This window comes from Pithys albifrons, chromosome 2, assembly GCF_047495875.1.
Source record: "Pithys albifrons albifrons isolate INPA30051 chromosome 2, PitAlb_v1, whole genome shotgun sequence".
NCBI classification, from domain to species: Eukaryota; Metazoa; Chordata; class Aves; order Passeriformes; family Thamnophilidae; genus Pithys; species Pithys albifrons.
Genome location: NC_092459.1, coordinates 31,082,087 through 31,095,138, shown reverse-complemented (window position 1 = coordinate 31,095,138; position 13,052 = coordinate 31,082,087). Strand labels below are relative to the sequence as shown.

The 13,052-nt window shown below is 37.4% G+C and overlaps 1 protein-coding gene across 1 annotated transcript in view; it reads right to left on the bottom strand.

Annotated features, from left to right (window-relative positions):
- MEI4 (meiotic double-stranded break formation protein 4) overlaps window positions 1–11,544 on the bottom strand; it is a 65,447-nt gene extending 53,903 nt beyond the window's left edge. The window contains exons 1-2 of the mRNA XM_071579895.1: window positions 11,484–11,544; window positions 6,336–6,584 (exon numbers count right to left, since the gene is read on the bottom strand). Of these exons, the coding sequence (XP_071435996.1) occupies window positions 6,336–6,584; window positions 11,484–11,544 (310 nt within the window). The remainder of the gene's footprint in view (window positions 1–6,335; window positions 6,585–11,483) is intronic.
- Between the last annotated feature and the right edge of the window lie 1,508 nt (window positions 11,545–13,052).

Sequence of the window (13,052 nt, the reverse complement as noted above, 5' to 3'; positions counted from 1 at the left end):
CATAATGACAAGCAAAGATCTGCTTGAGGAACTGAGATTCTAAGTTTGAGTTAGGTTAAGGTTGCCCAAAGAGGTTGTAAAACCTCCATTCATAGAGGTCATCAGAAACTCTCTGGACATAGTCCTGCACAACTGGCTCTAGGTGGCATGCTTGACAAGGGGCTTGGACAAGATGAACTTCAGTGGTCCCTTCCAATGTCAATCATTCTGTGATTCCGTATTTCTAGTGAAAAATTTGACGGATCCTTAGCTTTCCACAGCACACTTATAGGCAAGAGGATCCTAATTGTCATAGCCACACTTCTTAACCTGTTTTTACCATATACATTTAGTTTTCCCCATGACTATCATTGTTACCCAGAAGAAATTAATCGACACTAAATTATGAATCTCACTTGCTTTTATGAACCTTATTCCTAATAATCACTATGCATCTTATAAGGAACTTGATCTATACAGGCAATTAACAAAATAATAACAAACCTTTTCTCTTGTTGGGACAATAGGGTTGATTTTCCCTCTGAGTGGGTTCCTTATACAGAAATCTGGAAAGAAAACGATGATTCTTGGGTGCCTTCACCTCAAGTATGTGCTTAGAACAGCTGTAGCAAAGCCATTGCATAAGATAGAAAGCATCTGATTTCAAAGGGGGAAAGTTTCCACAACCAAAACAGACCTGTTATCCGTGGAAGGGGCAGTACTCTGAGATTGCAATGAATCATTACATTCCAGCTGATGCTTTTTCTAGATTGCAAATTAACTTATTTAATTATCCTGAAAAGGCCTCAGTTTTCATAAAGTTCCCCACTGTGTCACTACTATTATGGAGAACAGATTTATCTCATCATCATATTTCAAGAGCCATATTCCTGTAAATCTGTGCTAAACACAATTTAACTTCATTTTCGCCATCTCACAGATCTGTTCTCAATTCTCTGCTCTCCTCATAAAACATACAATACTTTTTAAGTTGTGAGACATTCCTTGCAATGCTGCCTGCTTTCATTGTTTCCACTGGTAGAACTATGGGAGTACACTAGTACACTTAAGATGTCAAATAATAGTTCATTTTTGAAGTACTGTCTGTCTGATACCATTTTGCCTTAGAGAAAAAAAATGCTGAGATGACACACACTGGGTTGCCCTTATGGATCTGTATGGAGAGAAGGACACTTTTTTTTGGGGGGGAAGGAGTGGAGAGGGATAGGGCAGAGGTAGGGAGGGAAGAATGTCTTTACACAGAAACATCAAATCCCTAAACACCAGACAAAATTAATCAGAACTGTTTTCCATGGCAACAAACTAAGTGTTGACTGGCACCTAATGGAGAATCTTCTCACCTTGGAAAAATGAAGGGAGAAAAAGAAAGATTTCGAAGGTACCCCTCAGAGGTTCACAATTCCTCTGCTACTGTCATGCTTTTGCATTCCTTGTTTCCTGCCAAATACCAGGGGAGAAAAAGTGATGACAGGACACAGCAATCTGTAACAGCAGCTCATTTCATACTGACTTGAAGAAATAGCTTTCAACTAAACATACCATGGGAACTTGGAAATTCTAGTCTATAGCCCTCTACCTTTTTTCTGGCTCTTATTTCCCAAAAAGATGCAAGTTGCTTCTTTGACACAGGTATTAGAATTTAGGGGACAGTATCCTGAAAGGTCAAGGCACAGGGTACAGTTAAAAATCAGGCATTTGTGGTAATCACATTCTGACTCAGAGTTCAATGTTTCCCTTAACACACAGACACACTACGATAGGGTGGATTGGTACCCACACACTACCGTGGAGGGTAAGAACAGGAGGGGACTTCAGGGCATGGCAGATGAAGTTCTACTGTAAAGGATCTATAAAAGGAAGACTAAACTAATTTGAAAAAGGGATGGGATGGAGAGATTTTGATTTTTATTTTAATTAGAGGAGCAAGCAGTTCAGTAAATTTCTACCCACTGCATAAGAAGGGAATAACATGAATCAAGACTGAAGGTGAAGCTAAGCAAGAGAGAATACATACTTGATACAAGTTTTGCTAAACATATACCGTGAACAATTGATTAGGAACCCTTCAAGAGTATCAGCCAAAAACAACCAAGGCAATAAACATCTATACTTTAAACTGTCATTCCTAAAATACATGCTAGGAAAAAAAGTGTAGAGTACTGCATTTATGCCTTCTTAGGTTGGAGTAACAGCTGCAGGCTTTTCAGAGTTCTTTAAAAAAACCTGACAAGAAACAATATGATCATTGATTTTATGAGCTGATAACAGCGAAGGAATTTTTCTTAGAGGGCAGGTGCTTCAATCCATAAATCTATCAATTTCATCAATGCTTTTTAAGACCCCTTTATCTTTTCATGTAGCTCCCAAAGCAAAGTGACAACAGAAGGGTAAAATACTTTATATCCTTATTCTTGGAATAACATCAAAAAGTTTCTATCCTTCTTACTGTGAAATTTCAATCTGAATCAAAGAAGGCAGGAAACTTTGATTTAATAAGAAATTTGACTTTCTTTTTACCCATGGGCACAGTTGTCAAGACAATACTGTCAAGGTGAAAAATAATGAACAAATTACAAAAAGATTTGCTTCTCCTCTTCCTCAGATGATTGACACACAGCCCAAAGCACCACTAAGGAAATAGAGTTCTTGTATTCAGAAAGGCAACTGAACATCAAGTCAAATAAGGAACTTGCAGACACAGCACAGTCATTGAATATACACCAGAGCAATTTTATAAACACATTAAAGTGTAACAACTCACACCACCAAACAGTTTACCTGCAGCAAAGCATGGTCCCCCCAAGTTAGCCACTTCTAACTTTTTTAGGGTCTCTGAGGATAAGGAACCATTTAGGTGGGACAAAAATAATTTAGCCAACATAGCCTCAAAAAAAATGCATACTTTGTTCTTTCTCCTTCATGTGTTTGCACATCCATACTGTGGGCAACTTTATATGGAGAGGGAGAACAGGCATCACAGCTTCAAAGAGCTCACGAATTCCTCACATCAGGGAAATAAAACTCCGTGGGCAGTCTCTAATCATTCCTGAAGCCTCTGAAAGACCTACTATTATTATTACAAACAGCAGGTGGGAGACGAAAGCTCTCACACTCAGAATGCAGAGCAGGGAATATACAGCTGCAAAGTGAATCTTGGCTGAAGGACTTGAACTCTTCAGTTCTCAAGAGGGATCAGCAGAAACTAATGCAGTATCTTATCCTTACTGCATGAGATTTTCTGGTGGTGGATTTTGTGAAACCCAGGTAGTCTTGTACCTACAGTTGTTAAACAAAACACAAGAAAGCCAGAGAAAAGCTGAGGGTTTGAAATATTCTTAAGAGGCTGCATCATTTTAAGCAGAACACCAACTCTGAAAATGAGGCTGGAGAAGTGACTAATGGAGGAAAAGGATCCATAATACCTGCAGATTACCTGGTGCTTAGAACAAGCCTAGTTATCCTCAGCCCTTAAGAGCATGTCTCTTGTACGGCATTAGGTGGTGAACTTGGGCTGTGTATACCATCAACAGCAAACTATACAAATGGCTTGAGGGATCCACAGTAGCTTTCAAGTGAACAGGATGAAAAACCACTTATACCACTTTTTCTCTCAACTTAGATTTGAGCTCCTAGTGCCTTCATATCTCAGTAGTAGCCACCTTTCAGCTTCTAATCTCCATCGGCTTGAAAAAATTTCAAAACTGGCACAACACATAAGAAAGGATATTTTTTTCCTGAACAAGAAGATGCCAGTAGTGTAGTGGCCTCTATTTCAGGATCATAGGCTTTGCTCCTATGATCATCTTTCTATATATGTCAACTATAGGTGTTCTACTATTAATACACATAATCATCTTGATCACCAGAGGAGTGCGTAGATGTCACGAACACATACCCATCTAGGATTAGTAATGATCTTTCTTTACTCAAAAAGCAAGAGACTGAGCATTTGACTCCAATGTCACTGCAATCATGAATGCACACTTAGCAGTTACATCTAATGCCACCTTCTTTCCAAAATAACACGTGGCTCAAATCCATTATCAGAAGAGTTCACATGCCATACCAAGATTTAAGGAGAAAAAACCCAACAGAGTCAACAGTACAAAATATCACCAAAAAAATGGCCACCTCCAAGTTAGACTCCAAGACTTTGAAAGTGTCCTTTTAATGCTAAGGTAAACTCATATGAAGAAATCAATTCAGTTCAGATTTTCCAAACATTTTTGTGGTCTTACAGTCAAGTGATTAAGAGAAGTAGAAGATTATGCCCTACTTCTCTTGGACAGCATGTAATACAGGTTGGGTTGATGTGAACTCCCACAGATATTTGATATGTCAACAGGGTTTCTGTCTAACAGGTTTATAAACACTATAGTCATAAATGTAAAAAAAAAAAAAACTTTTCAAGGAAAAAGAAGCTAGACACTAGTCCTTCAAATCAGTAGGGTGGTGGTTTTGAACCCTGGAAAAACTGAAGGAATATGGAAGAATTATGGACAGCACATACTCATCTGTAGTATTTATGAGTCCATTAGCTAAAAATAGACTGAAATTGAAGTTTAGCTTCACTAAGAAACAAGACTTGGTCAGATATGTTTCAACAGGCTGCTGAGAGCTGAAAAAATAAAACCAGCTATCCATGAGGAGCAGCTTACTTAAGTGATTTCGGAATCACGGCACTTTTTCTAAGCCCGTCAGATTACTGCTGGCAGAATGCAGAAGGACTGTCTTTTCCAGACAATTCACCATATCTATATTAGTAAACATTTCAATGGATCAAGTGAACCATAAACTGCACAGTAAGCATGCTATTTCCCTATACAGGTAAAGAAGAAAATTTAGTGCAGCTGTGGACATTTAAAATTAGAAAAGATTTAACACATCTTATGTCTGTGAACAAGCTTCACTGTGACTAGGGCAATGAAAATTAACAACCTATGCAAGGGGTGTTATCTGCCAGGGATGGTTGCCTTTCTCTGCCCTCCTCATAACTCAAATTTAAAGAATCTACAAAAAGGAAGACTTAGAAGTTGCAAATGAATCAGTTTTATTTGCTATTTTTTGGTAATTGATTAGTGTTTACTATGTTCTGCTTAATCCGCAATTAGAATATCCCCTCCAGACATTAGATGTTAATAAAATGCACCATTTGAAATCAGTTCTTCCCAACATAAGACACCTGTTGCAAAGTGTATCTTGAAAATTACTTTTACACTTTGTGTTTGGAACAGGTTGCAGAGAACTGAAACACAAACAATAATTAAGTATGAACAGTCACTAAATCACTGCTCTATAGAGAAAAGTCTATTATAAAAAATAAATGGATAAATCATTAAAGCTTCTAACTAACGTCTAATGCATCCTCCCATCAGTCCAAGTTATAAACTAGAAATCTTTTCACAATGCAAAAAAGAAGCTACTGTGTCAGTAGCAAAGCTCTGGGTAAAGCCTCATCAAGTTTTCTATGAGGGAACCTTCTAAAAATCTCAAGTCATAAATCAACTCTACATCTAGAGGTGAGAGATCCCCTCAACAGTGAATTGTCTCTCTCCTTTAGCCCAGAGCGTTTTGATCTCTGTCTCCCTGGGAAATACCTCCCCAGAACATGGAGACATCCTCCACTGCCTGATTTCTAAGCTCCCATGTGCTGCCGATCTCTTGGAGGACGCATGACTCACTCCATATGCATAACTCAGAGAAACAGTGCTGTTTGAGCCTACCTTTTTTAATTTTTCTTTTTTTTTTCATCTTCTTTAACTAACAGCTTTCCTGAATCCTACAATATCAGACTCACAAAATTATATCATATGCCATTGAAAAAAACATTCACAGTGCCCACAGTCTCAATACATTAACAGAATCAGCAGACATACAGTCTTTTGCCTGCCCAACTTTCCTGTTATACATTTTAGGGATTACTGCTTCCAACACATTAGGCCTAAATTCAGGTTTTAACATCTGTAAAGTGGTTAAAAAATATGCAATATGTCTAGGATGTTCCAGCTGTAAATAGGGTACATTATTGATATTCTTATCAAGTAGTATGTCCAAGCTTATAGAATAACCTTCCGTATTGACAATTTTTGCCTGCAATCATCCTGTATAATACATATTGATTCTGAAGGTTAATTATGTAAATTCTGCATAAGAACCAAATTTTCAAGCACAATCCCATTACAAATTAAGTGTTCCACGACTTCACAGCTTTGAGAAAAACAGAACCTGTACATTGAAGACTGTCATATCTAGGCCAAAGAAATGCTACAGGCATCATGAAAGCTGTTTAGTTCCCTGCTACTGCAACATAGTCAGAAATTATTTGAGACACTTACTATTTTCTAAGCAGAATCTTGGACAGATCCTGTTCAAAAGAAGTTCCTGTCGTAATCGAAGAACTTCAGCTTCCAGCACTTCAACTTTCCATTTCCATCCAAAATCTTGTTCAGATACAGTCTTGGCAAGGTGCTCAGTGTATTCTTTGGAACTCTTTCCTGGTGGTTTTGAGTGGATAATTGCAAAAGCCAATGCTAGTTTTGATATTTTCAAATACCAAATTTGATTTTCTCTTCCACATTTGATTTCTATTGCATTAGAAAAAGAGAAAACAAAAATGTTATTTCATTATGACTTCATTAAGGAAATTATGCACAGTATTTCCTTGGCTTTGAAAACTATTCAAGAATGAGACCAATTCTTTTATTTCTAGTGCATTCCTAAATCATCAAGAGTAGAAGTACAAGTATCTGTGCACAACATAAGAATAAAACATGCATGAGCTGCACTCCAGCTATAAAAATAAAATTCAGGCAGGGTTTGAAAATAATTGTGGAAATAGCAAGTACTTCAAATAGGCCTATCTTAGCAAAATTTTAAATGCTAATGCTATCTCCACTAAAACAAAGATGAAAACATTAAAAATACTAACCTCAAAAAAACCCTCTGGCACCCTCTCCCCCTCATCAAAAAACCTCTAAGCCCATGACTGAAGAAATCGTATGGGGTTATTTATACTTAAACAAAATACTAGAATTTGTTACCAAAAGGTCACAGTGCTCAAAAGATAAAACTTTGAGGTTGTCTCTGGCTTTGGACACCTGATATTGCTGCCGTTGAAATTCTAAGTCTACATTAAACCCCAAGCCTGCAGAAAGGTCTATGTAGACAGCTTCAAGGTGCTGCAAGTGGCTAGTAAGAAGTGAAGACAACAGTTTTATCAGCTCTGGTAAAAACAAAGAGGATGGGACAAAAGGCATTTCAGGAGCCAGAAAAAAGAAAATATTTAACAGATAATTATGTCATGTGCAACAGCCCAGGAGCTAGGAATAGTAAAGGAAAAAAATGAAATTAAAATTAACAAAAATAACCAGCCTATGTAATTAGCAGTGTTGTTTTCTGGTTTGGTTTCAGGTTTTGTTTGCCAATTCCGCACCATTTTAATTCAGCTGGTTAATGTATTTTTTCTTGAAATCATATTATTCCAAGAAGAATAATTTTAAAAAAAATCACTTCCTATGCTTTTGTCTTGCCCTTGACACCTAAACATTTTTCACAACACTATTTTTTTCTTGTCATACAATAAAACTGCATGCTTAGCACTATAATAACACATGTTGAGTAGCTCTGAATACAGTCACAGCACAGGTTTAAATAAGGTATTTCAGGTCATTCTTTCACCAGATCATCACTAAGCTGGTTTCCCCCTTTGGGTCTCCTCAGCTTTGGACAGTAAGTCATAAATCATCATATATACATTTATCCTTTAGAAGTACTTACAGAAAACACTGCCTTTTAAATATTTCTTTCAACTTTCGAATACTTCTGAAATGCACAAACAATTCCTGTGCAGCTCTTGCATGTTGTCCATTCAGACACACCCATCTGACAACACTTTGAATTGCACAAAGGACAAGATTCCTTGGGATCTATTTACCTACAGCTATGTTTTAAGCTACTACTGTCCACTTGAAATACTCCATTCCTGCCCTGAGTCAGACCAAAACCACCTAATCTAAGCCACCAGCGCGTTTTTAAACCCGATTAAAGAGTAAGGTGTTAGAAACTGAAATATACTATATATGCCCACTATTAAGGACAATTATACAACAAATGGTACTTTTTGCAAAATTTCTCATAAAAAATCTCTTTCACAAAAGTTTTCAATTCATATCTAAGAATTCCAGTGAAAAGCAGAGTTCTCTCAGCCTCAAAGGATTAGCACTCCTGTGGGACAACTAACTGGTGTAAGACTATTGTTTGCCTTATACATCAAAGGAAATGCTCACAAATACAGAACCATGCAAGTAACTGAACTGCCTTCAAAGCTGGGAATAAAATTAACTAGATGGAACTACAATGAAAGAAGAGCAAAGTAACAGTAAGGTATTCAAAATATTTGGCTTTGAAACTGAAAGGTGCTTCCCAGACTATCTCATCTTAATAGAAGTTGCACCCAGATACTACTCAGTGTCTGTCAAGCCCCATTCTTACAAAGTTCCTGGGCAGAACAGAGCCATAAATTAGGGCAGGCAGCAAGATGTCTCACAAAAGGCTTTCACTGGTGGTTTAACATTTTAGTATCTCCAGAGACTACTTTGCAAAAGCTTTCTGATTCATCTTCCTTTTAAGGACAAATAAAGATTTACTTTCTGCTTCAAAACATGCTTTGTCAGTGTTAGCATTCTCCTTTAAATTACATTCAGGGAAGTTGGAGAAGGACCAACATTCCAGTATGGGTCAGGTGTATTTCATGTCAGCATATCATGAGTGCTCAGGTGCCTTTTATCATCAGAGTCACCATCAGTACCTTCTTCTGTATTGTACTCTATTTCTATTTACAGGATGTACCATTACCAAATAAACCAAACAACAAACCACAAAGTTAGCTGTCTGACCACTGATATAATACCACTATGTTACAGTGGAAAGTGTGAAATGCTATTTCAGTTGCATTTTTGACCACTTACTGTGAAAATAAAGACAGTAACTTTTTGACTTTGTTTTTAAAAGGGGCTACTGTGTTTTAAGCATTAAAAAGCTTAGTGAACAAGGTAATAAAACAATACAGACAAATAAAAGGGTATTTCACCCTCAACGTTCCAAAATGCCATTTTCTCAGGGAGATGTGTCCCTATTAAATCAGATATACAAACCACAGTGTCTTAGAGCTAATTTTGCTTTAAATCACAATATTTAAAATCTTAAATAGCACTCCACCTTAACATTTAGGACACACATTTACTTAATGAAGGAGGCCTTTTCCTCTAACATCTTATACAGACTCCTACAAGTAGGACTGTGTTACACTGGATGAGTTTAAGGAGACATTCTTACTCTACAGAAAAAGAATCATCCGTTTTCTGGAATAATTACTTGCAAGGATGCTTTTAAAAAACAAACAACAAAAACAGGACAGATCACAAAGTTGGTAGTCCTTAGGAACAAGACACAATCAAAGCAGTTTTGGAGAAGTCATTTTTTCAGAATCTCAAAATCTCTTCTTTTAAAACATAATTAATGACAAATAGCAATATTCCTGCATGTATTTCCAGAAAGAGTGGATTTTACAGAGAACATACAACTCTTTCACCTCCTTTCTGTTATGGTCACTATCACTACCTCTCTACTTCTTTTACAATCATGAAAAGAGAAGTTTGTTTAACATAAAACAGGAGTTCTAAGGGCTGATTCAGGTTTTTCATCATTCCCTAGAGGGACAACTGCTCTCTCAGAAACCACTGTAAAAGTCCTCTAGAAAATAACACACCGGATGATGCTGTTAGAAATACAGGGCTGCTGGCCAACCATGCATTAGCAAAAATTGCACAGCAATCTGTTGCCCTCAGGAAGTGCTGCACCACCAAATGTAAATACATTCCACTAAAAGCATATTGGCAGCTACAGAGTTTTATCAATAATATTTTGCTCCTATCAACATAGAAATTACACCAATGCTTAGGCAGAAAAAAAGTTTTACAACCAAACCCAAAACTTTCCTTGACTGGTAATAGTACTAGGCCAAGAGCAGAAAGACTTCACCAATCTAATCCTAGCTGCTAATGCCAAAACATGTCCTACAGGAACGGAAACAATCGGGAATTATCCTCCAAAACTATCTGGTACTGAAGTGTTACTCAGTGGGAATTGTTTTGTGGAAAGAAGACTCTATATCCAGTGAGGTTATAGAGAGGTACGTTTATTGCAGGCCTGGGTGCATGGGGGATGGCTCCTCCAAAAACATGCACACCCGGTCGAGTTAACAACTGGTTTATATGCAATTAAGTTATACATATTTATGATTTCTCATGCATAAACATTATTTGCTTAGAGAGGGGAGGGTTATGAGTTGCAAGAACTGATTTCCATTTTCTCCACCCCGTGCCACTCCTTGTGCCTGTGCTTTTGCTCCTGGTAATTCAGGGCAGGGGCCTCTGGTGGTCTTTGGGGATGAAGTTACTGGTTTTCCTCTTGTGAACTTTTTTACCTTTTGCTCAAAACTGCTTCAAACTGGACTTGTTGGCAAATGTAACTGGTCTAATTGGCAAATTTGTCTACTTATCTTGTTCTATTGACCTATTTTCTGATTTATCTTTGTATCATAGGGTATCCTGGCTGTTTTAATTAGTCGAAGAGGTCCTGGGGCCTCTTGGTATGGCACCTTCAAGGACAGGTCTGTACTTTGTGAGTTTTGCTCTATCTTATACAGTGAATTTCATAATAACTACTAAGCAAATTCTATGATAGGTATGTCAATTAATAGCATTATCAAAGAGTAACTACTTACACACAAAGCTCCATTTGCACATTTACTGAGTGTTGAGAACCACCAACCCTTTGCATGGGTCAGGGACCCACGGGTTAACATCACTGTCAAACAGGACTGAGTCTCCAGGTTTCCAACACAAGAAAGAGAGACCACCCTGTCTCCAGCCTTCTAACCTTCATGCAGGACCCACAGCCCTGCTGAGATCTGAGCCATGAAAGGCTGCTAAGCAATTAATCACCCGCAGAAATAATTACAAGATAAGCAAAGAACTGTCCTGTACAGCTCTGTTTACATAACCAAGGGGAACTGAGATGTGGTGTAAAATTCTTTGAGGACCTTTGATATAAACAGGGAACAAGATACTTTTCTGGTAAGTCTCATCTTGTTTTTGACATGGTCTGAAATATGTGAAGAGGAAGTAATTCCCACTAATTAGCAAAAAGTAAAAAAGCCCATCCCTCTAGTTTCAGATGGTTTGTTTTCTTCTCAGTCTGAACTACATATATTTAACTCCATTCCAAAAGACAAAGGTTTCACATTATTGCTTAAAAAACATAAAGAATTCAAATCAGTCATTATCATTAAAAAAATCCATTAAAGCCATGAAACTTATATCTAAACTTAATCCATTCATTAAAGTCATTTTAACAATCTATAAAATCTTGTATTTCCAAAAAAACCCTGCACCTCCACAGACAGGCTGCATCTTGCTAGTTACTTGTTCCCACTTTCATACCAATAACTTCTTGTTGAAGTCTGGAAGCTGAGGTCAAACACATGACATCTTCAAGAAACAAGGACAATTCCCTGAGCCTGCTACTGGCACAAAAGCATCCACTTCTCCCCTAGCACTCTCTCTCTCAGCTGTCAGAAGGTGATTTTCTGCCTCTTACTCCAATGTTTTTTTCTACTGTTAACTACACACAACTGTACAATCCATCCCTTGAGTGCATACTTTTTATTTTTGTTTTGTTTTTTTCATTGGTTTTCTTGTTTTGTTTTGTTTTTTTGAGGGTTTTGTTGTTTTATGTGGGGTTTTCTGTTTGTGTGCTTGATTTTTGGTTTGGGCGGTTTTTTTGTTTGTTTAGGGGTTTGGTGGTTGTTGTTGTTGTTGTTGTTGTTGTTGTGGTTCTTTGAGGGATTTTTTACCCCCTGCCAGAATGCACTAGTCAATAATAGGCTGACAGGGATAATAATGATTTTCTCTCTAATTGAAGTGCAGGGAAAATCCCTTTCATTATTCTTTGCAGTAACACATGAGCTGGAGTGATTGGTCTCCCAAACAGAATTAACCTCAAAAGAGGCGCACTTGAGTTTAGTCAGACCAAAATTAATTGCTTCCTGAGGAAAAACCCCAGTGATCTTGGGATGAGCCTTCCCCAGCTCCTGGGTCCATGTCCACTGGAGTTCCTCAGCCAGCTCTGTGTTTGTCTACCACAAGGAACCACAAAATGTGCTGCACTCAGACATCAAAGGATAAGCCACTCAGTTTGCTCAGTGAATCCTCAGCTCTAGAGCTTTTAAGAAGTCTTTCAGGGGTCTTTATGGTGAATTTTAGACAGTTTACCTTTCTGAGTGGTACGTACAGTTTTCTGACTGATCTTGGGACAGGCAAGTCACAGAGAAATGGGGGAAAGGTGACTAAGTTATGCTGTGATTTAAAATTATAAGGTACCTCAAAATAAAAGTAAACCTAAACTTGTTTGAAAACATAATACATTGGAGTAATACTCATTAATGTCAAAGAATTGCAGACTTTAGGCATGATTTTTAAGGTTGAACATAAAATTCATGGCTAATAATGGAAGAAACTGCTGCAAATGTCATAGACAAAAGTCTTGCTTACAAGAGGACGCTTATTTGTTATTCAGGTCACTACAATCTGAATTTTAAAAATTAATAGTGTAAGTTATGAATTAAACTAACTCATTTAACTTCCAGGCCATTCAAGGGCTCAGTTTTCTTCACATTTGAAATTTTGAAAATAAGAGGATTTGTCAGGACAGAAACAAATTGCCATTCATCACTACTACAAAGCTAAACATCTTCAGACAGCCCTAAATATCAAAAATAGCCTTTTCCTTCTAAATTTAAGCATATGGTCTGTCCTTAAAGGTACAAACATAAAAGGAAAAGCTGATTTGTTGCCATGATTTCTTCTTTAACTAGTCTGTCAATTACACAGTGCAAATGAAGGTGAAAAAGGCGAAAAAATTACCCACATCTTCTGCTTTACTCAATAGAAAGCAAGATATTGACTCATTATGATGGAGCACAAAAACCTGCA